Here is a 20737-nt window from a genome sequence, read left to right as displayed (position 1 = left end):
CAGACTCAACGCAATAAGTAGCAAAACAGACAAGACAACAATGCCAGGGTGTTACATAGGAAGCACAAACAAAATGAAAAGCAAATAAATAAATAACAAAGTTAACTTAGAAAGATGTTAAAGCGAGAGCACATATCCACTGTCTTAATTGCTTTTCTATTCCTTGAATACTGGAGAGATGTAATATATTGTTTGAATTCCACTTTAAAGGCTGAAAAGCGAGGTTTCTGATTTGAGAATTTAGATTTATGTATATGATATTTTGCGACTAATAAAATTAGATTGATAATATAAAAATGTTTGGTTTTGTTAGTGGGATAAGAGAAGAATCCAAACAACATATTTATATAAGTGAGGGAAAAGTTATCAAGAATTCTTTGGGAAATAAACGTACAAATATCTTGCCAGAAAATACAAGAGAAATAGCATGACCAGAATAAGTGACAGAGATCTTCTACATAGAGTTGGCAAAATGAACAGTTTGTGTCAATGTCTTTTTTGTATCGTTGAAGGAAAAATTTGCAGGGATAAAAACGATGGATTATCTTAAAAGACACTTCTTTGATTTTATTAATAATTAAATATTTAGATGGAAGACACCAGATTTTTTTCCAGTTCAGGTTGGGGGCAAAGTTATTCCAATAAGAGATAACATTAGGAACAGAGACGATGTCCTTCTGGAATAAGGCACGTACATCACGGTTGTTCTTTCGCTTTCTTGTGGAAAAACAGATTTGACCAACATTAGTGACAGCAGCGTCTAGACCTGGAGGAGTCAGAACAGAAGTTGCAGAAGACTTAAGAAGCATCATAACACCAGATGGGATGGCATCAAAAACAAGTGCATATTCCTTTGGTGGTATGGGGAGACCAAACCTTTCTAGAAGTTCAGAATAAGACATTAAGACACCATCAGGTCTAAAAAGCTGCTGAACCAAGATGATTCCATGTTCAAACCAATTTTCCAAGAATAAAGATTTATGCTTGTACAAAATGTCTCCATTGTTCCAAATATAATATCGATGGGGTGAGAAATTATGCTTGTAAATTAGAGACCAGGAAAGAAGCATTTGTTTGTGAAAATTAGATAGCTTTATGGGTAGTTTTTCAATTTTGTAGTTGCAAAGGAGAATAAATTTAAGGCCACCAAGTTTTGAGAATAAATAGTTGGGTATAAAATTCCAGATTGAGGTTGGATTTTTGAGAAACTGTTTAATCCAGTTTATTTTGAATGTATTGTTTAAGGTTGAGAAATCAAGACAATTGAGGCCACCAAGTTCAAATGAGTTCATTAAGATTGATTTCCTGATATAATGAATCCTATTTTTCCATACAAATCTATAAAGCATTTTATCAATGATGTCAATTGTTTGTTTATTTACAGAAAGAGACAAAGCTGGATAAGTTAAACGGGAGATGCCTTCTGCTTTGGTTAGCAAAATTCTTCCTTGAATTGATAAATCTCTTTGAAGCCAAGAATTTAGTTTCTTTTGTACATTTTCTACAATAGGATTAAAGTTCAGAGCATTTCTAGAATCTTGATCTTTGTTGATCATTATGCCGAGATAAGTGACCGATTCTTTAACAGGAATATTATAAATAGAGGGTTTGTTACAATTTTTAAGGGCTAAAAGTTCACATTTATCAATGTTAAGGTAGAGTCCAGAGGCTCTAGAAAATTTCTCAACAATATTAATTGCTAAAGAAACCTGAGAAGCATCCTTTAAAAATAAAGTGGTATCGTCGGCTAGTTGACTAATTATAATATTTTTATCAGCAAAAGAGATACCTTTCAAATGGTTGAGTTTAATGAAATCTGAAAGTAATTGAGAGCAGATCAAAAAGAGGTATGGGGACAGCGGGCAACCTTGCCTCACACCTCGCTTTAGATCAAATCTGGGAGACGTACCAACATGAAGCTTGATTGAACAGTTAGCATTTTTATACATGGTTTTGATTGCAGCACAAAAGTAAGGACCAAAACCAAATTTCTCTAATGTTTGAAAAACAAAATTATGCTCAATGGTGTCAAAGGCTTTACGGAAATCTAAAAATAATATAAGGCTGTCATCATGGCACAAATCTGCATAGTCAATCAGATCCAACACCAGCCTGATGTTGTTGGCTATATGTCTTTGTGTCATGAAACCATTTTGAGTTTCATCAATTATAAAGTTAAGAACACTTTTCATTCTCATCGCAAAAATTTGAGCTAGAATTTTATAGTCATTATTAAGAAGGCAGATTGGACGCCAATTATCAATCAGAAGGGGGTCTTTTTTAGGTTTGGGAATTAATGTCAAAAGGCCTTGACACAGAGTGGGAGGAAGAGTTTGGTTATCAATGCATTCTGCAAACAGCCGGTGGAGGAACGGGGCCAGTTGTTCTGCGAAGGTGATGTAGAATTCTGAAGTTAGGCCGTCAACTCCTGGAGATTTGTTGAGTTTTAGGTGCTTGATGGCAAACAGGACTTCAGCAGGAGATAGGGGACTATCACAGACATTCCTTTGGTCATCATTAATTGACTTAGTTTCAGTAAGATGTGTAAAGAAAATTTCAGATTCACATTTATTATAGTGTGATTCATACAACTCACTGTAGAAAGTAGAGCAATACTTTGCTATTGTTTGGGGATCATCAGTGATAAAGTTGTTAATGTTAAGTTTTTGAATTGAGTTGAATTGACCACGGGTTCTTTCTAATTGAAAGAAATACGCAGTGTTTTGTTCCCCTTCCTCCAGCCATTTCCTTCTCGATCTCACAAAAGCCCCCTCTGCTTTCCTTCTGTATATTTCATTTAATTTATTTTGTTGAATGATTAAATCCTTTAAGTCATTTTCAGATAAATTTTCAGGTGAGATTTGAGTAATTTCAGTTATTCTGGATATTACATTTGTTTCTTCATCTCTCCTGGATTTAGATAGAGAGGTACCAAACTCTCTGAAATATTTTGTAACTTCAAACTTAAGGAGTTCCCAATTTCTAGAGAAATTGTTATTAATTAAGGCTTTTTTCCAGAAATGGTTTATTAATAATTTGACTTTATCAATTACTAGCACATTTTTTAAGATGGAATTATTAAGTTTCCAATAAGAACTTTTGAATGTGGGAGTAATGTTAGGACAGAATGAGGCAATCAATGATATTGCTTTGTGATCAGTTAAAGGTGTTGTTAATATTCTAGGAGTAATGTTATTCTTAAGTAAGCAATCAGAAACTAACCAGTAATCTATGCGAGACATTAATGAGCGAGGCTTATTAGACCATGTGTAAGCTCTAGAGACAGGGTTTTTTTCCCTCCATATGTCTATGAGATTAAATTTTTGTATAAAAGAGGACAAGTTAATAGAAGAAGTATTATTAACACTTAGAGGCCATCGATCTAGGGAGCTGTTCAAAGCAACGTTGAAATCTCCACCCATTAAAAGAAGAGCATTTGGGTATTTTGATAACCAGTGTAAAAAGCTAGATTCTAATCTATCAAGTAAAAAATCATTTTCAGGTTTTGAATTATATCCATATACATTGGCAAGAAGGGTAATATAGTTGTTGATATTCAGGATTAAAATTATATAGTGGCCATTAGGATCACTTTCTGAGTGTAGAACAGAACCATTAAAGTTGTTTTTTAAAATAGTAACCCCTGCTGATCTTTCTGAGCCATGAGAAAACCATAACTCATTTCCCCATTGAGTTTTCCAAAAGGATGCATCATTTGCTACACTATGTGACTCTTGAAAAAAACAAAAATCAGACTTTTGTTGTTTGGCAAATAAAAATAAAGCTTTTCGTTTAACATTTTCTCTTAAACCCCTGGCATTTAATGAGAAGATTGAAAGGGACAATGTAGGATAAGTGGACACAGAAAACAACCTACAGACCCGGAATGGTGTAATTTAAACCATGAACAGAATGGAGCTAAGGTGATTTAGAATGTCAGATACTAAGACTTAGAAGAAGCTTGCAGTTTGGAACAGTATAGCTGCATTAATAACTATCAAGGACAATAAATTCAAAATGATATGAAAAGTGCTGAAATGCACAGCAAAGCAGAGACTGTACTTAACAACATAGTAAATACACTTAGCAAAGCACAGTCAAACCAGAATTCAATAAACATATAGTTATTTTTTAAACATAGAGTGAATTAAGATAATGTAAATAGGCAAACTGCCTTCCAGAATTAGAAGATAGAAAAGGAACCAAATATTAAGTGTGTAGGCTTTGTAGGTGACCAACTGAGCAGAACCTGTGACCATGCCTATGAAGGGCTTGTTGTGTCCATAAGGACAGGAGTGACATTCTGTCCAGTTGGGGACAGCGGTGACTTGATTTCTTTTCCCTCAATGATCACACGGACTCCAGCAAAATGGGCTTTTTTTCCTTCTTTCCGGGCTGCATCAATTAATGGCCACAGTTTTTCTCGCTGAGCCTTGTCAGCTGTGGTGAGATCCTCTGTAAACCTCAGCCTGTTTTCCTTCAGAAAGCTGCTGCTCTTGGCCATTTTCCATACCAGGTCGCGGGATGATCTGTTGGTGAAGCGGATCATAGTGGTTCTCGGCGCCCTCTGTTGGTCGTTGAAGCGACCCAGACGATGAGCGATGTCAATACTTTCTTTCATCTTTACCTGGTTCTCTCCAACAACAGCACAGCAGATGTCGCTAACTTTGGCTCTGATGTTTTCATGCTTATCTTCTGGGATTCCGTGTAGCCTTAAATTCCATCTACGTTGGTATCGTTCAGTTTCGTTTATTCTCATTTCTACTTCAGCCATTTTCTGCACAGTGTTTTCCGATATGGAGCTCACAGCTTTCACGTCGGATTTTAGCGTTTCAATTTCCGTAAAAATGAAGTCAATTGACTTCTTCAGAGCATCGATGCTAACGGTGTTACAGCTGACCATATTTTCTAATTTATCAGAGCGATCATTGATTATCTTAGCGATGTTGTCTTGTAATTGAAAGAGAGACAAGTCACCTTTTAGTTTCTTTTCCTCTGGTTTAGCAGGGGTATCTGGGTCAGAATCCAGTAGAGGAGACAGATCAGGGCTCTGTCTGTCCATGGAACCAATATAGTTATGATCGGAGGCAGGGATACCTGCAGCTGGATCAGATGGGGAGCAAATCCGGGGATCACTAGCTGCAGTCGATGACATCGTGTCTTTGTGCAAGTCTGAAGCTATAGATTTAGATTTAGATTTCCCTTTCTCTTTTCTTTTAAGGCTGTGCTCCGATCGTTGCATCGTAGTATACGTTGATCTGGAAGATGACCGTTGAACCCAGAGGTTAGCTTGTTAGCTCCTAGTCTTTTCTCGTCCTTGATCGCAGTCTTAACAACAATGTGACTCTTGATCAGGTTGAATAGAACAAACATAGAAGTTACAGACATTCCTGGATCAAAAAGAGAGCATTATGTTGGCAAGGAGGACTGAAAATTGAAATCTGTGTCTCAGCTACATCACACAGCGACTGGTCCGGTCGCCATCTTGGTCCCGAACCTCGCCTTCCTCCCGGATGGTTCCGCGATTAAAAAAGGCATGGTGACGCCGTACGTGCGTCAGTGCGTGATATCCCTCCGCGTGAGAGAACCGCGCGCTCCTTTCCCTCGCGAACGGGCGGCGTTTCTGCGAGCTGCGGCCGTTAACATTTCCTGCACCGTCCGAGTAAATCCCAAACGAATCTAACCGAGCCCGGCCGAACCCGCCCTGTGGCTGCCTCAAACCGGGCTCCAGGGAACCAGATCATCCGGTGTTGTCGAACCCGACCAAGTAAAGAGCGGCGGCGGCGGCGGCAGTAGGAGCAGCCGGGCCACAGGATGGAGCTCATCACTATCCTGGAAAAAACCGTCTCTCCAGGTGAGTACCGGGGCGGAACCGGTTCCTCCAGCTGGATCTGGGACGCTATGTTCGGTACCGATGGAGTGGTGATGGAGGACCCGGGGAAGGTTTATCTTTGGGCGGAGGGAGCTGTTAGCTCCTCATGCTAAGTGAGCTAACTGAGGCCTGCCGTGATGAGTGACTCCGCACTCTGCCCGAACTTCAGGCACTATTTCAGGGGAATCTACACCAACCACAGTGCTCTGACCCAGTCGGAACTCAATGGGAGAGCGTAACCGAGGGGTTCAGGTCACTCAGCGGGTGAGGTGGCCGCTGGAGGAAGCGGCACCGGACGCCGACCCTGCCCATACCCAGTGCAGCTGCTCGGTTAGCCTGTTAGCGCGGCTCAGTTGCACCGTCGGCCTGCCCTCCCTCCGGTTCATTACCCAGAACCGAAAACTCTTCCAGGTTACAGAATCGGATGGTTGGGGTTGTTCTCGCTAAACTTTGTTCCGGTTTTACTGACTCCCGTCACCAGAACCGGTCTTGTTCCGGTCAGCAGCTAGCGTTAGCAGCTAACACACATGTTGGTTCGTCGGCGGGTTCCTGCCGCAGAGCGGGCTGTTCCTGCGTGGAAATAGACCCAGTGTGAGGAGAGCTCAGCGTGGATCCACCGATGAGCCGCTTAGCAACACACTTCATGTCTCAGCTGCAGGTTAAATGGCTGTTTGGATGTTTTTAAGGCCAACGAACACAATCTGGACCGAGTTTCTCTACAATAAAAACAAGCTCAGCTGTTTTACTCTGTTAATAAAATCAGGAAATATCTGGAGTTGTTCTCATCCTGATCTCCTGAGATCAGAGCAGGAGTAAAACATGCAGCTCCGCCCCAAGCAAACACAAGAGATAAAAATCAGCTTCGGCAGATTGTTTAAAAGCTGTTTGTCATTTTGTCATTTCATCCTTTTTGCAGAATGTGTGATTTAAGAGAGCTTCTCCACACTAAACAGTAAAACTGATCTAACCTGGACTGGATCATTCTTTACAACACCTGTCATGATTTTATGGTTATTGCAGCATCAGTGATAAACATCAGCTGTGATGCGTTTCGGACCAGGATGATCAGATCTGGGGTCTGTCTGAAACCAATGCAAAGCAGAAAGACTTTAACTGTGTTTACTGTAAGTCGCGTCATTATTGCACGATTTTCTCAAAGGTTCTGGAATATTCTACACTGCCACCTGTAGAAGGCAGGGTCAAAGGTCAAGGAAGGAACCCCAGAAGTGAAAAACATGAACATGTTGCTGCTGTTTCTCGCGTTTTCTTCATCAATCAAAGGAAATGAGCTGCAGGAATCCAGCGGTGTGAAACCGGATCTGGTTCTGCTTGGTTCTGCTTGGTTCTGATCTGATCTGGTGCTCCAGAGTGACTCCTCTCCCTCTCTGTCCTCAGATCGGAATGAACTGGAGGCGGCGCAGAAGTTCCTGGAGCAGGCGGCCATAGAGAACCTGGTTAGTACCGGAGGGGGAGGTGGATGGAGAGCAGCTCTCGCACACACACACACACACACACACACACACACACACACACACACACACACACACACACTCAGTCCAGTCACACACAGGGAGCTGCGTCTTTCTTCCACCTCATCTTCTTCAAGCTGATGATTAAAATCCCAGCTGGAGTTGGTTTCCATCCCAGTCAAACCAGTTCCTACAACATGGAATCTGTTTCTGCTGTCCAGATTTTATTCATGAGAATCCATGAATGAAATATCAGAGCTAAAAAGTAGCAAAAATGAAACTTCAGCAGCCCAGACAGTTTTAATGTTTCAATAATTTTGATTGAATGTCTGTGTATGGCAAGCTGTTTTAACATAAAATCTGTTTTTCTGTAATCACATTCCAAAGATCTGAGTTTCAATTCATCCTGAATAATAAGTTAAGATTTCTGTATTTACATTCTGACAGACCAACATGATCTGTCACACAATCAAGATATCGGAAACATAATTGACTCACCATTACGACCCGGCTCGTTGAGCCGTAACCAAACCAGCGAGACACGAACCTCAACAATAATTAGGCATTTTATTGAGCACCAAAAATGAAATAAAAACAAGAAAACTAAAGCAAATAAGCAGACGGCCCCTGTGGCCGCAGGCATTGCCAAGAGCCAGGCTGGAAACCAGAGCTGGGCGGAGCAGTCGGTTCCAGTGGATCCGGTAGTAAACGGACGGATCCCTGCAGGTCAGCGGAGGGGACGTCATCAAAGCCCCAGTTTTAGATTCTGAATTAGTAAATTGTTGCTGAGCTGTCCGAGCAGATGCCTGCAGAATAAAAGCCAGCAGGATTTCTTCTCATGAGACTCGGATTGTATCTAAAGAGCTGCTGAGCCCGATCATTTTCACAATTTATTTATTGAAGCTTCTGTTGTAACAGAATAATTATTCAGTGATGAGTCAGGATGGGAAACATGTTTAACTGGTTTCACTAATTTATTGACGATCAATTGAACGTGATCAGAATGAACTGGTTCAGACATCAGAGCTGATTTTATGTTGTAACTGCCTGCCATAGCCAGGGAGGAAGCTGGAGAGAAACTGATTAGTGCGGTGGAGGCATCATGATGTGGGCCTGATGAACAGATTAGAGATGCTGAACATGTATTGTGTTGGGTTCTGGTTCTGACCCGGTTCTGTCCCCAGCCCACCTTCCTGGTGGAGCTGTCCAAGGTTCTGGCCAACCCCGGAAACACGCAGGTGGCGCGGGTCGCAGCGGGGCTGCAGGTCAAGAACTCGCTCACCTCCAAAGACCCGGACGTGAAGACGCAGTACCAGCAGCGATGGCTGGCCATCGACGCCAACGCTCGCCGTGAGATCAAAAACTACGTAAGGACCCGGCCCGGTTCCGCTCCGGTCCGCTCCGACCCGACTCTGACCCGACCCGTCTCTGCAGGTTCTACAGACGCTGGGCACAGAGACGTACCGGCCCAGCTCGGCGTCGCAGTGCGTGGCCGGCATCGCCTGCGCCGAGATCCCGGTGACCCAGTGGCCCGAGCTGATCCCGCAGCTGGTGGCCAACGTAACGGACCCGTCCAGCACCGAGCACATGAAGGAGTCCACGCTGGAGGCCATCGGATACATCTGCCAGGACATCGTGAGTCCAGCTGCTTCTGATGGGTCCGGTCCAGAACCGACTGGACCCATCAGAACCAGTCTCCAGGACCGATCTGACCCGTAAATCATCTGGAATCGGAACCAAAACGAACCGGATTGATCGTTTGCTTTGGTCTGATTCTGGTTTCCTTTATTTTCAGATTTTTGTTCAATTTTTTTCAGATTGGATATTTTTAGTTTAATTTTCTCAACCATTCTGAATTCTACTTCCTGTCACATGACGTCATCGGCAGCTTTTGATTGGCTCATTTCACCAAAGCTTAAATGATTTAAAATCATTTCTGTTTTTTGTTCTTTCAATAAAATGATTTGTAAACAGGCAGACAGGTTGATAAGAAATTCTGTTTTTATCTTTCAGCTGACTTTTAATTATTATTATTGTTGTTTTTCCAAATATTTTTCATTGAAGTTCTAATTAATTTATTAATTTGTTCATATTGCCGTTTATATACATGTTCTTTCGGTTCTGATTTTGCTAAATTTCAACAAAAAAGTAAAAAACCTAAAAGTTTCGATTGGATAAAAATCCATCCAGATGTTTCCAGGAAGGAAACTGATTCTGTTTTTATATTTAAACAAAGTTTTTAATTAAAGTTTTTCAGCTTAAAGAACTGAAGTCAAAACCGGCCGCCTGTTCTACGCGGTTCCGTTTTGCCTGACGGTTCTGGTTCTGACCCGCAGGACCCGGAGCAGCTGCAGGAGACGGCCAACCAGATCCTGACGGCCATCATCCAGGGCATGAGGAAGGAGGAGCCCAGCAACAACGTGAAGCTGGCCGCCACCAACGCGCTGCTCAACTCGCTGGAGTTCACCAGAGCCAACTTCGACAAGGAGGTCCAGAACCAGAACCGGTCGCTGCTCTTGAGGTGTGTGAGCGGCACGTTGACCTGTGTGTGTGTTTTCAGACGGAGAGACATTTCATCATGCAGGTGGTGTGTGAAGCCACGCAGTGTCCCGACACCAGAGTGAGTCCGATCGGACCGAGCCGCTGAAGCTCCACCCCTCTGCTGAGCCGCCTGTAACTCCGCCCCTCTGCTCTACCTGTACTCAGGTACGCGTGGCGGCGCTGCAGAACCTGGTGAAGATCATGTCGCTGTACTACCAGTACATGGAGACCTACATGGGCCCTGCCCTGTTTGCGGTAAGAAACAGGAAGTGATGAAGACGGGTTTGGGTCCAGCCTCAGAACCGGACCGGATCAGGAACCGGGCCTCTGTACAGGCGGATAACTCCAGGTTTATGTTCCTGTCACCGGCTCACTACTGCCCCCTGCTGGCAGGTTTCATTAAAGCTGGATTCCAGTTCTGGTTCTGGTTCTACTGCCTGCAGAACCAGAACTTCCTGCTGAATATTCTCAATGCAGGAACGTCTGCCATAAATTCCCAGGAAGTTCTTTAATTTCCTGCTAAATGTGGCGTTGAGGTGCTGAAGAACCTGACAGGTTCTGGTCGTGGATGTAGACTGGAGGTTAGCGCCCTGAGAGCGACAGCGCCCCCCTCTGGTGGAAACCCTGACGCTGTGTTCTGGTCCAGATCACCATCGAGGCGATGAAGAGCGACATCGACGAGGTGGCGCTGCAGGGCATCGAGTTCTGGTCCAACGTCTGCGACGAGGAGATGGACCTGGCCATCGAGGCCTCAGAGGTGCGTTTGTTTTGGTCGTCATCGGGCCGCCGTGCCGTTCCGTGTTGCTGACCGCCTCTTCCTGCCTCCTTGTCCCATCGCAGGCCTCGGAGCAGGGCCGGCCCCCTGAGCACACCAGTAAGTTCTACGCCAAAGGAGCGCTGCAGTACCTGGTCCCCATCCTGACCCAGACGCTGGCCAAGCAGGTGCCGCCCCGTCGCCCGTCTGCACGCGCTCAGCGTGAGTCCGCCCCGCTGACGGTGCGTCGTGTGTCCGCAGGACGAGAACGACGACGACGACGACTGGAACCCCTGCAAGGCGGCGGGCGTGTGTCTGATGCTGCTGGCCACCTGCTGCGAGGACGACGTGGTTCCCCACGTTCTGCCCTTCATCAAGGAGAACATCAAGAACCCGGACTGGCGGTACCGGGACGCCTCCATCATGGCGTTCGGCTCCATCCTGGAGGGGCCCGACCTGAACCAGCTCAAACCGCTCGTCATCCAGGTGAGCCGCCGCCGTGGGTCGGCCCGGTTCCGCGGAGCCGGGCCTGACCGCGCTGCCCCCTGCAGGCCATGCCCACCCTGATCGAGCTGATGAAGGACCCCAGCGTGGTGGTGAGGGACACCACGGCCTGGACCGTCGGACGCATCTGCGAGCTGCAGCCCGAAGCCGCCATCCACGAGGTTTACCTGGCGCCGCTGCTGCAGTGTCTGATCGAGGGCCTGGGGGCCGAGCCCAGGGTGGCCTCCAACGTCTGCTGGGTGAGCCGTGACATCACTTCCTCCACAGCGGGGGGGAGGGGGACCAGAACAAAACCTGCTCATAGTAACGAGTCAATAAGTCAATAATCTCAGTAATTTTTGTTTCAGTGAGCTGTTGTGCTATTCTGTGCGTTTCGGTTCTGCTGAAGAAAATCTACTGACTGACCATCAGAGCAGGGAGCGATAATTAATAATCACTAAATAATCATTAAACCTGATATCGTAACGGACTGAATGTTTTGTTTTAATCTCTGCTCGGCTTGCGAGGCGCAGGCGGTTGCCACGGCAACAGGTGTGCTTAAATGACAGAGTGAAAAGGTCCTCATGGTTTAGAGCCGATCAGTTTCTGAACGTTCAATAAATGACAAACTTGGACTAATGACCTCGTTTGTCTGAGTTTATGTCACAACAAACTTCAAGTAGGACAAATATATTTGATTAAGCAGCAAACAAATGTGAGATTCAATTAACTGTCTGATATTAACAACAACCAGCTTGGTGCTCTCTGGCATGTTGGAGCTCAGAGCCTAAGAGGAGCTTTATTGGCTTTTCCTCCATCAAACATATTTATTTTTGTCTCTTATTCAGTGGAAATATTGATGTTGATGAGACTTTCTCCAAAATGATAACCTCTATAGCTCCACTGTTGAAAATGAGGAGCAACATTCACAAATGAAATAAAATCCAGTCCAACATTTTATTCCTCTGGATCCTGTTGGAGCAAAAATATCCCAACTTCACAAGATGTGACTTTAACCTGACGGAGCTCTGCGGTTCCTCCTGTCGCTCTGAAGTTTCTCATGTTTCAGACGTCAAACCAAAGTTCAGATCCGCCAGAACTGACTGACACCAGCTGGCCTCAGGTTTGCAACCAGCTGAAACCAGTAACCTGCTCCCAGTGGCAGAATCTCACTGAGGAAGAACCTGCATCAGGTTTTCTATCACTTTATTATTTCTGTAACTGATGGAAATTCACATATAAAATAAGTCAATAGAGTTTAATTTACAATTTTTATGTCTTTGTGTCATGAGGCAGATCTCAGCCCTGGCCTTCAGCATCCTCAGCTTCTGATTGGCTCAGGGTTAAGCTTTAGCGTTAGCTTTTTGTAAACACCATGTTGTGATAGCACTTATGCTAAATATCAAGCCAGAACAGCAATTTAGCGTTAGCTTCTGATACGTACCATGGTGATATGGACCCACTGCTGTCTGATGTCACATGTGCAAGACCCCGCCCCCTCCTGTTGGAGGGCAAAAGCTGCTCGCTAACAATGACTAGCATTGGTTATAGCTATTGTCAACATTATGCGCTAAAGCTGAAGCTTAAATGTTAGCCTGATGTATAAAAGAACAATGGCCGCAGTGCTTTAACGCCAGTTGTTAACACAACCAGATCATTTCAGATCCGGTTTGTGTTCTGGTTTGGACCGGACCGCCTTGAGGCTAACAGGTCCTCTGCTCTCCTCCAGGCCTTCTCGTCTCTGGCCGAGGCGGCGTACGAAGCCACGGACGCCGCGGAGGATCAGGAGGAGCCCAGCACCTACTGCCTGTCCTCGTCCTTCGAGATCATCGTCCAGAAGCTGCTGGAGACCACCGACAGGTAGGAGCGCAGCCTACAGGGTCCTACAGGGTCCTACCGGGTCCTACCGGGTTCTACAGGGTCCTACCGGGTTCGGGTTCAGGTTCTACCGGGTCCTATAGGGTCCTACCGGCTCCTACGGTTTTGATCTTCTAGCTGCACGCTTTGGTAATAAAGTGTAACGCTTAATTAAAAGCCTAAATTGAGGAACATTATTTACAGTGTAAGCCTGATACTTTCATACAACAAAAATATTTTTTCCAGTTTCTGACCAAAAATAAGAAAAGTTTGGTCTGACTTAACTTCAGTTAGAATTCCCTAAATTATATAAAACTAAGAATGTTTTTTAGTGCTTGTTTATGTTTTGTATGTCAAACGGTTATTGAAATTTAAGGTTTTTTAGTGTTTAGTTGTCAGATCAGTCAGGTGTGTCAGCGGATTGAACACAAGATGTTTAATCAGTTTCTGTAGAAAACAGGAAAACGCCAACAGTAATAAATATCATATGATAGTGAATCAAATTAAATCCGACCCTTAACCTTTTGCCCTGAGTGTGTTGCGGTGTCTTTGGCGTGAGGAAACATGTCCACTGCCTTCTGGTTCCTCCCAGACCTGACGGCCACCAGAACAACCTGCGCTCGGCCGCCTACGAAGCTCTGATGGAGATCGTGAAGAACAGCGCTAAGGACTGCTACCCGGCGGTGCAGAAGACCACGCTGGTCATCATGGAGCGGCTGCAGCAGGTCCTGCAGATGGAGGTGAGTCCCGCCGGCCGCCGCTCAGGCCTTTACTGTGAAAGGACGGCCCGCCTGACGCCGCCTTCCTGTGCAGTCTCACATCCAGAGCACCTCGGACCGGATCCAGTTCAACGACCTGCAGTCGCTGCTCTGCGCCACTCTGCAGGTGAGGCTCGCCGCCCGAGCTCGGTCGCTGCCGCTTTTATTGTGAAGGAGTGCTGAGCGCTTCCTGTCCCTGCAGAACGTCCTGCGGAAGGTGCAGCACCAGGACGCGCTGCAGATCTCCGACGTGGTGATGGCGTCTCTTCTCAGGATGTTCCAGAGCACGGCGGGCTCCGGCGGCGTCCAGGAGGACGCGCTGATGGCCGTGTCCACGCTGGTGGAAGGTAGGCGGAAGACGCTGCTCATGCTAATGCTAACGCTAATGCTTCTACACACACATCACTCTCTCTGCCCCTCACTTCAGTTCTGGGGAGCGACTTCCAGAAATACATGGATGCCTTCAAGCCGTTCCTGGCCATCGGACTGAAGAACTACGCCGAGTACCAGGTAGGAAGGGGGCGGAGCCTCGGCTCGGCCGCTAGCTTCAGACGCTAATCCTGCTTACATCAGGGATCAGAGCGTTTTTATTTCCTCCGATTTATAATTTCATCCTTTGTCAGAACGCTCTCAGGTTTCCTTTGATGTTCATCTTTAATATAAAATATAAGTTTTAATAATGATTTACACTAAACATAAATGATGTATTTTTATTGGGTTTTTAATCAGAATAAAAAGAATCACCAGATTTATCCTCCAGAGTTTCTGTTTCCACCTTTTCTCCACTGAACTCAACGCTGTTGCTTTCACATCTACTAGTTTATTTATTTTTTCCAGAATTTAATCAGTATGGAGGACTGATCCTGCCAAAATTAACTTGATGAAAATTAACATATTCATTTATATAAATAAATGAATATGGGAGGAAATTCAACATAACAATTTATTTTAAAACTAAATAAATTAGGACAACCTCAGATAATTAGAAAATAATTAAATAAAGATTAAATATGAACAAAATTAAAAATAATTAATATGAAATCAGGAAATATTTAAATGAGGAAATACTAATAGAAATATGCAAAATTTAATTTCCAGATTTATTTATTACTGCATTTCTATTTACGTTTTTCTTCCCAGTAATGAGGTGGGAGTTTCTACTGCTGAGCTGTGATTGGTCAGCTACCAATCAGCTCAGCCAATCAGCTTCCAAGACATTTATACAAACTTCCTGAATCTGCCCTTCCAGTTCCAACTAAATTCATTTTTGTTGCTGAAAATATGTTAATGTAGACATGAAAACATTTTTAATCAGGTTTAGTTTTAAATCCATGAGAAAATGTTGAATGAAACGTTTTCTCCAACGTCATGGCGACGCTCCAGGGCTCGTTCTCAGTTACCTGTCCTGTGCTGCAGGTGTGTCTGGCGGCGGTGGGCCTGGTGTGCGACCTGTGCCGAGCGCTGCAGTCCAACATCCTGCCTTACTGCGACGAGATCATGCAGCTGCTGCTGGAGAACCTGGGGGTGAGCGGCGCCGGGCCGGCCCGGTTTCTGTTCGGTCTGTGACGATCCTTTGTGCACCGCTCCGATCGTGACGAACACCCTCCGCGTCTATCTGAGACCGCTGTCGCCGTGGCAACGCTGCCAAACCTCCAGCGTGCGGCAGAACCGTCTGATCGTTCCGTCTGTGTCTGCAGAACGAGAACGTCCATCGCTCGGTGAAGCCGCAGATCCTCTCTGCGTTCGGAGACATCGCTCTGGCCATCGGAGGAGAGTTCAAGAAGTACCTGGACATCGTCCTGGACACGCTGCAGCAGGCCAGCCAGGCTCAGGTGGACAAGGTAAGCTCACCTGGCTGTGGGCTCGGCTCACCACCAGTCACTGAAATCCTTGGAAATGCTTAAATTTCAATTAGGTGTTTTCAAGGTCTGGAAAGTCCTTGATTTCTGTATAAAGTCCTTGAAAATTCTTGATATTCAAACTGCTCATTTTGATAACATCTGATTAAAAGGCTGAATTTGGAAAACATTATTTATTGTTGAAACGTTTCTTGGTTCATATTATTGTTATTTCTAATTATTTCTGTAAATAATAGAAATAGAAATTATATTTCTATTTCCTGAATCCCAGGAAACTTGGCAGGAACGTTTTTTAGAGATGTGTTTATAGTTTTCTTTGTAAATTGTGTTTAATTAGAGCAGGAAGGTTATTGACCTTAACAGATTTGTTTGGATAAATATTGATTATCACTATTAAATCATATCAATCTGTGGAATTGAATCAAAACTTTGTTTGTAGTTTATATTAAAAACATTATTGGATGTTTATCAGTTTTGTTCTTGTGTGAAACATTATTAACATTAATAAATGATAGTTAATGAAACCGTTAAATCTTTAGTTTATTTATAATTTTTCATGCTGGAAAAGTTTCTTGATTTTTCCTGAGGTTCTGATCCGGTTCTGTTGCAGTCGGACTACGACATGGTGGACTACCTGAACGAGCTGAGGGAGGGCTGCCTGGAGGCCTACACCGGCATCATCCAGGGCCTGAAGGGCGACCAGGAGAACGTCCACCGTAAGGCCCGCACTTCCTGTCTGGCGCCGGCGGTTCCTCTTCCTGTTTGCAGCCCAGCAGGAGGATTTACGCCGTCGCAGAGAAACCGGGTCGTTTTCACCCGGGAAGCTCCGGGCTCTGGCCCAAACCCAACAGCTTCCCGGTTTTGCGGGACCCGACAATCTAAATTTGACCTGAGTTTGACCTTTGACCTTTCTGTGACCTTTGACCTCTGTTCCCCCTGTAGCCGACGTGATGCTGGTTCAGCCGCGCGTGGAGTTCATCCTGTCCTTCATCCACCACATCGCTGAGGACGAGGACCATTCTGACGGCGTGGTGGCCAACGCCGCCGGACTCATCGGGTAAGAACCAGAACCGGGACCAGAACCGGTCGGGTCAGTGAGGAGAAACCATGCACCACGCTGACTGTGTGATGTACAACCAGACCACAACATCTGAGACCCGCTGCAGTCAGAACCTCTGGGCTGCTGTGTGTGTGTGTTAATCTGTGTGTGTGTTAATATGTTAATCTGTGTGTGTGTGTGTGTGTGTGACCTTAGCGACCTCTGCACGGCCTTCGGGAAGGACATGATGAAGCTGGTGGAGATGCGTCCGCTGATCAACGACCTGCTGACGGAGGGCCGGCGCTCCAAAATCGTCAAGACCAAGACGTTGGCCACCTGGGCCACCAAGGAGCTGCGCAAGCTCAAGAGCCAAGCCTGGTGAGGTTCTGAGGCCCCGGAGCCGGTTCTAACGGTTCTGACCCGTCCTGTTTGCGGGCAGCGCGGAGCAGAACTGAACATCTTCTAACTGGGTTTTCTCCAGCTTTGGTGTTTGATGTTAAACGGAACGACCCGATTACAGCAGAACTGCTTGACCCAAATCAGCAGGTTCTGCTTGGCGGGCTGGACCTTTAAAAAGTTCAGGGGGCGTGCCGTGGTGGCGTAGCGGTTAGCGCGACCCGTAATTGGAGGCCTTCAGTCCTCGACGCGGCCGTTTCGGGTTCGACTCCCGGACCCGACGATATTTGCCGCATGTCTTCCCCGTTTCCTGTCAGCCTGCTGTCATATAAGGGGCACTAGAGCCACAAAATACCCTGGAGGGGTAAAATAAAAAAAAAAGTTCAGGTGGTTCAGAGTTCAGTTAGCAGCAACGTATGGAGGCCTGAGCCTGCCAAAATTAACAATGAAAAATTGCATATTTATTTATTTATCGAGCTTATTCTTTTTTTGTTGCATTTTTTATTTTATTCCTTGTTTTGTTTTTTTTCTCCTTCTTAGTCTCCAGCATCAGCCCTCCGTAGCGCTGGTTAGTGAATAACTGGATCAGAACCACTTCCAGCTGTTTTATTGAAGCTGCAGATCGTTGTTATGCTGGATGTTTGCCGCTACTGTCGGCTCCGTCTCTGCAGCTGAACTTTAACCTTTCTACTGAATCCTGAACCGACATTAAAAAGTTTCAGAACTTGTCTTTGTGCCTGAAGTTCTGACCGAGTCCAGATGTTCTGCTGTAGGTCCAAACGAACATTTAGCTGCATCCAAATTTCTCCATCTTGTTGAGGAATTCTGGTCTTAAACACTACAAGGCCCATGATGCACTGCAGCGAAATGCAACATGAATTTATTCCTGTTGCTCCAGGAGTTCAAGTTGTAGCTCAAACAGGAACATTTAATTAAATAATTCAAAATAACACGGATGTTAAAATTAAACCATAAATGACCTTTGACCTTTCAGTTATAGATAACCTTATCCCAACTATTGATTTAATAAAGTTCTGTTCAGTTTGTCTTTTACTGCCTCCTGGCTGCAGTTCAGTACTGTCACCACAAGGGGGAGCAAATCAGAGGAAGAATCTGTTGATCAGTCTAAAATCCAGCAGTTGAGTTCTGGTTGAAACCGGGTCAGAACCAACCCAAACTCAGTCTGTAGGGAGGCTTTTAGTGGTGGTGGGGGGGGGCAGATTAGAGGCAAACAAACGTAAGTCGGGGGGAGAAAGACGAACAAACAAGCCTAATGTGGGGGGAGACACGGCCGGTAGACCAGGGGACGAACGTAAGAACTGGGGCAGAAATACGGGATTTTTACGGCACCTTCGTTCGTCACACTCAGAAACTCGTCTACAGCCATGAACCGCCACGACGCTCCGCCAGCCGTTTGTTCAGACCAGGATGATGTGAAATTTATTGTGTGGTTCGTCTGTAAAGCTACACTTACACTGTAAGCATCAGCTACTCGCCGTGTTCAGTCCATCAGCTCACCTGTATTAATACCTGCAGCTCTTCCCGCCGTTCGCTCTGAACCAGCAGCTCCTGGAGGAGAAAGGCTGCCGTACTCCAGGCAAGGCGCCAGTCATTTTAAAGATGCTTACTGGTTCCCAAAACCCATGAAAACCTGAACGTTATTATCAATCCATAAAATCCCCACGGGCCGAACTTGAACATTGGACATTATGCCGCTAACACTTAGCTTTCGCCAACAACTCAGAGGAGGAAGTCAGAGCTCAGCGCAACGCAAATAATGTCCCAACCGGAACACGGCGCGCTAAATTATAAAACATAAATTAATGAAGCTTCAAGACAGGTAAATTTTCCTCGAGGAATTTTAATAATCGAGGAACTCGAGAAATTGTTTCAGTCCTAGTTCAATCCAAGGAGAACAAACAGGAAGTGATATAGAAACTGTTTGTTGGAGCTCTGTTCTGATTGGCTGTTGTCTTCTGTCTCTGCTGATTGGCTCTCCCCTCAGATTGCTGCGGTCCGGACTCGGAGCGACGTGAGGTCAGTGACTCGTCTGGAATGAACTCGTCTGTGGCAGCGCTGGCTGCAGCAGAGGAAGTGACGTGAGATGAAGTGAGATGAGTGTCTGTGTGAGCGCGAGAGATGATGACATCACACCACCTTCAGTTCCAGCTGGCGACCCCCCCCCCCCTCCCCCCGTCCTCTTCCTCCTCCTCCTCTTCCTCCTGGACGGCCTGTGGACTGGACTCTGACTCCTCCCCCTTAAAGAAACAAGCCCCTCCTTTGCCCTCTCGCCGTGTAGCTGGCCCCTTGAATGACATCATGATGACGTCACAGACCCGCCACCACCCCCACGCTGGGGGAGGGGGGGAGGGAGAAACTTTTGTGGAATCAGATTAACGAGCGACTTTGTGGACTTCTTCTGTGGAAAACTTTAGATTTTTGTTGCTCTTATTTTTCTTCTTCTGAGCACTAAAACGGCGACCTGGGCCGAATGGCTCCGCCCACTCCGGCGTTCCGCGCTCTTACCTGGCGACAGCAGCACTGGAGCCCTTCAGAGTAAAAGCCCGGTGCTGCGGAGCGAGTGCCAAATGGGAATAGTTTTAGCTGCAGGCCTGGAAGCGCGTGCTGTGAGCTGCTTCACGTTGATTGCCCCGCTGCACTGGGTCGGGATCGGGTCACTCACCGGTTTTTGCTTGTTTCAAAGATTTCAGAAAATTGAAGACGTTTGTAAAAGGTTCTATTTTTCCATTGCTATGATGAGAAATACAGTTAAAAACAATAAAATGCTATGAAACATTCCCCGAGCAGTTCTGGTGATTTCGCTCTTCTTCTGGACTCGATCGTTCTGGACTCTGATTGGAAGCTGAACTCTGGCGCCTCCTGCTGTCGGTCTGTTTACTCAACGCCACAAAGAACCATGATTTCTCTCGTTTTTGTTTTTTTTGGGGGTTTTTTGTAACTTCACGGCTTGAGGTGCGCTTCTCTGGGTTTGTGAGCGCGCTCAGTGCGGTCCGACGCTGAAGGTCGCTTTCCAGCTCTTATTTTGTAAACCTGCAGCCGCTGCAGGCAGGATGGACTTCCTGTGTTGACATGATGATCCTGGAAACTCGATTACTGAATTGTGAATGATTTAAAGCCAATCTGCTTTTTATTTCATATTAAACTTTAGTGAACTAATAAAGTCTATATTGTACTGAACCTCCTGCTGCCTGTTCTGATGCTGAAGTCTGATCTGGGAGCAGCTGCAGAGTGACGATGAGCAGCAGAACCTGCTGCAGAGGTAAGGAACCCGCCCAGCTTCTGGGTTCCAGAACTTCCTGCTGTTAGATGGACCAAAACGGGTCCCGGACAGAACCTACAGGAGAACTCTGCAGCTTTTTATTCTATCATTTACTTCCTGGGCTGAAAGTCGTTCCAGATCCAGAAACACTGAATCCAGTCCTGGATTTCTTCTGAGGCTGGTGTCCCGTCATAATGAGGTTTCAGCTGAGGTAAAGATGCTCTCAGTATAGATATGATTATTATGAAATACTATCTAATCATAACATTGTTGTCTTCTAATGAGATGCTGTCAGGCCTGGATTGGTTAACTGGGAGAACTGGGACATTTCCCACTGGGCCTGACTTTTCTATCTGGTTTGGGTCTTAAGGCTGTTTATGGCAAGTTGTTATACCATAAAATCATTTTTTTTCCTGATTAATATTTCAC

At 45.4% G+C, this 20737-nt stretch overlaps 1 protein-coding gene and 1 non-coding gene across 2 annotated transcripts; both read left to right on the top strand.

Annotated features, from left to right (window-relative positions):
• The first annotated feature begins 5589 nt into the window (after positions 1 to 5589).
• kpnb1 (karyopherin subunit beta 1) lies at positions 5590 to 20226 on the top strand. The gene is made up of 22 exons (XM_005812474.2): positions 5590 to 5854; positions 7268 to 7326; positions 8526 to 8708; positions 8776 to 8976; positions 9678 to 9830; positions 9902 to 9961; positions 10048 to 10137; positions 10529 to 10639; positions 10723 to 10824; positions 10898 to 11122; positions 11188 to 11379; positions 12849 to 12979; positions 13569 to 13716; positions 13790 to 13861; positions 13937 to 14081; positions 14162 to 14244; positions 15151 to 15258; positions 15432 to 15575; positions 16204 to 16309; positions 16536 to 16650; positions 16849 to 17010; positions 19034 to 20226. Coding segments are annotated over exons 1-22 (2631 nt in total). The 5' UTR covers positions 5590 to 5814; the 3' UTR covers positions 19035 to 20226.
• LOC111611749 lies at positions 16334 to 16472 on the top strand. Its single transcript, XR_002754204.1, has one exon. It is a non-coding gene; the product is annotated as a small nucleolar RNA SNORA79 (small nucleolar RNA).
• Positions 20227 to 20737: the final 511 nt, after the last annotated feature.

The sequence above is a fragment of the Xiphophorus maculatus genome, chromosome 16, assembly GCF_002775205.1.
Source record: "Xiphophorus maculatus strain JP 163 A chromosome 16, X_maculatus-5.0-male, whole genome shotgun sequence".
Taxonomy (NCBI): domain Eukaryota; kingdom Metazoa; phylum Chordata; class Actinopteri; order Cyprinodontiformes; family Poeciliidae; genus Xiphophorus; species Xiphophorus maculatus.
Note: the sequence above shows the minus strand (reverse complement) of the source record. Positions and strands in the feature narration are given on the sequence as shown.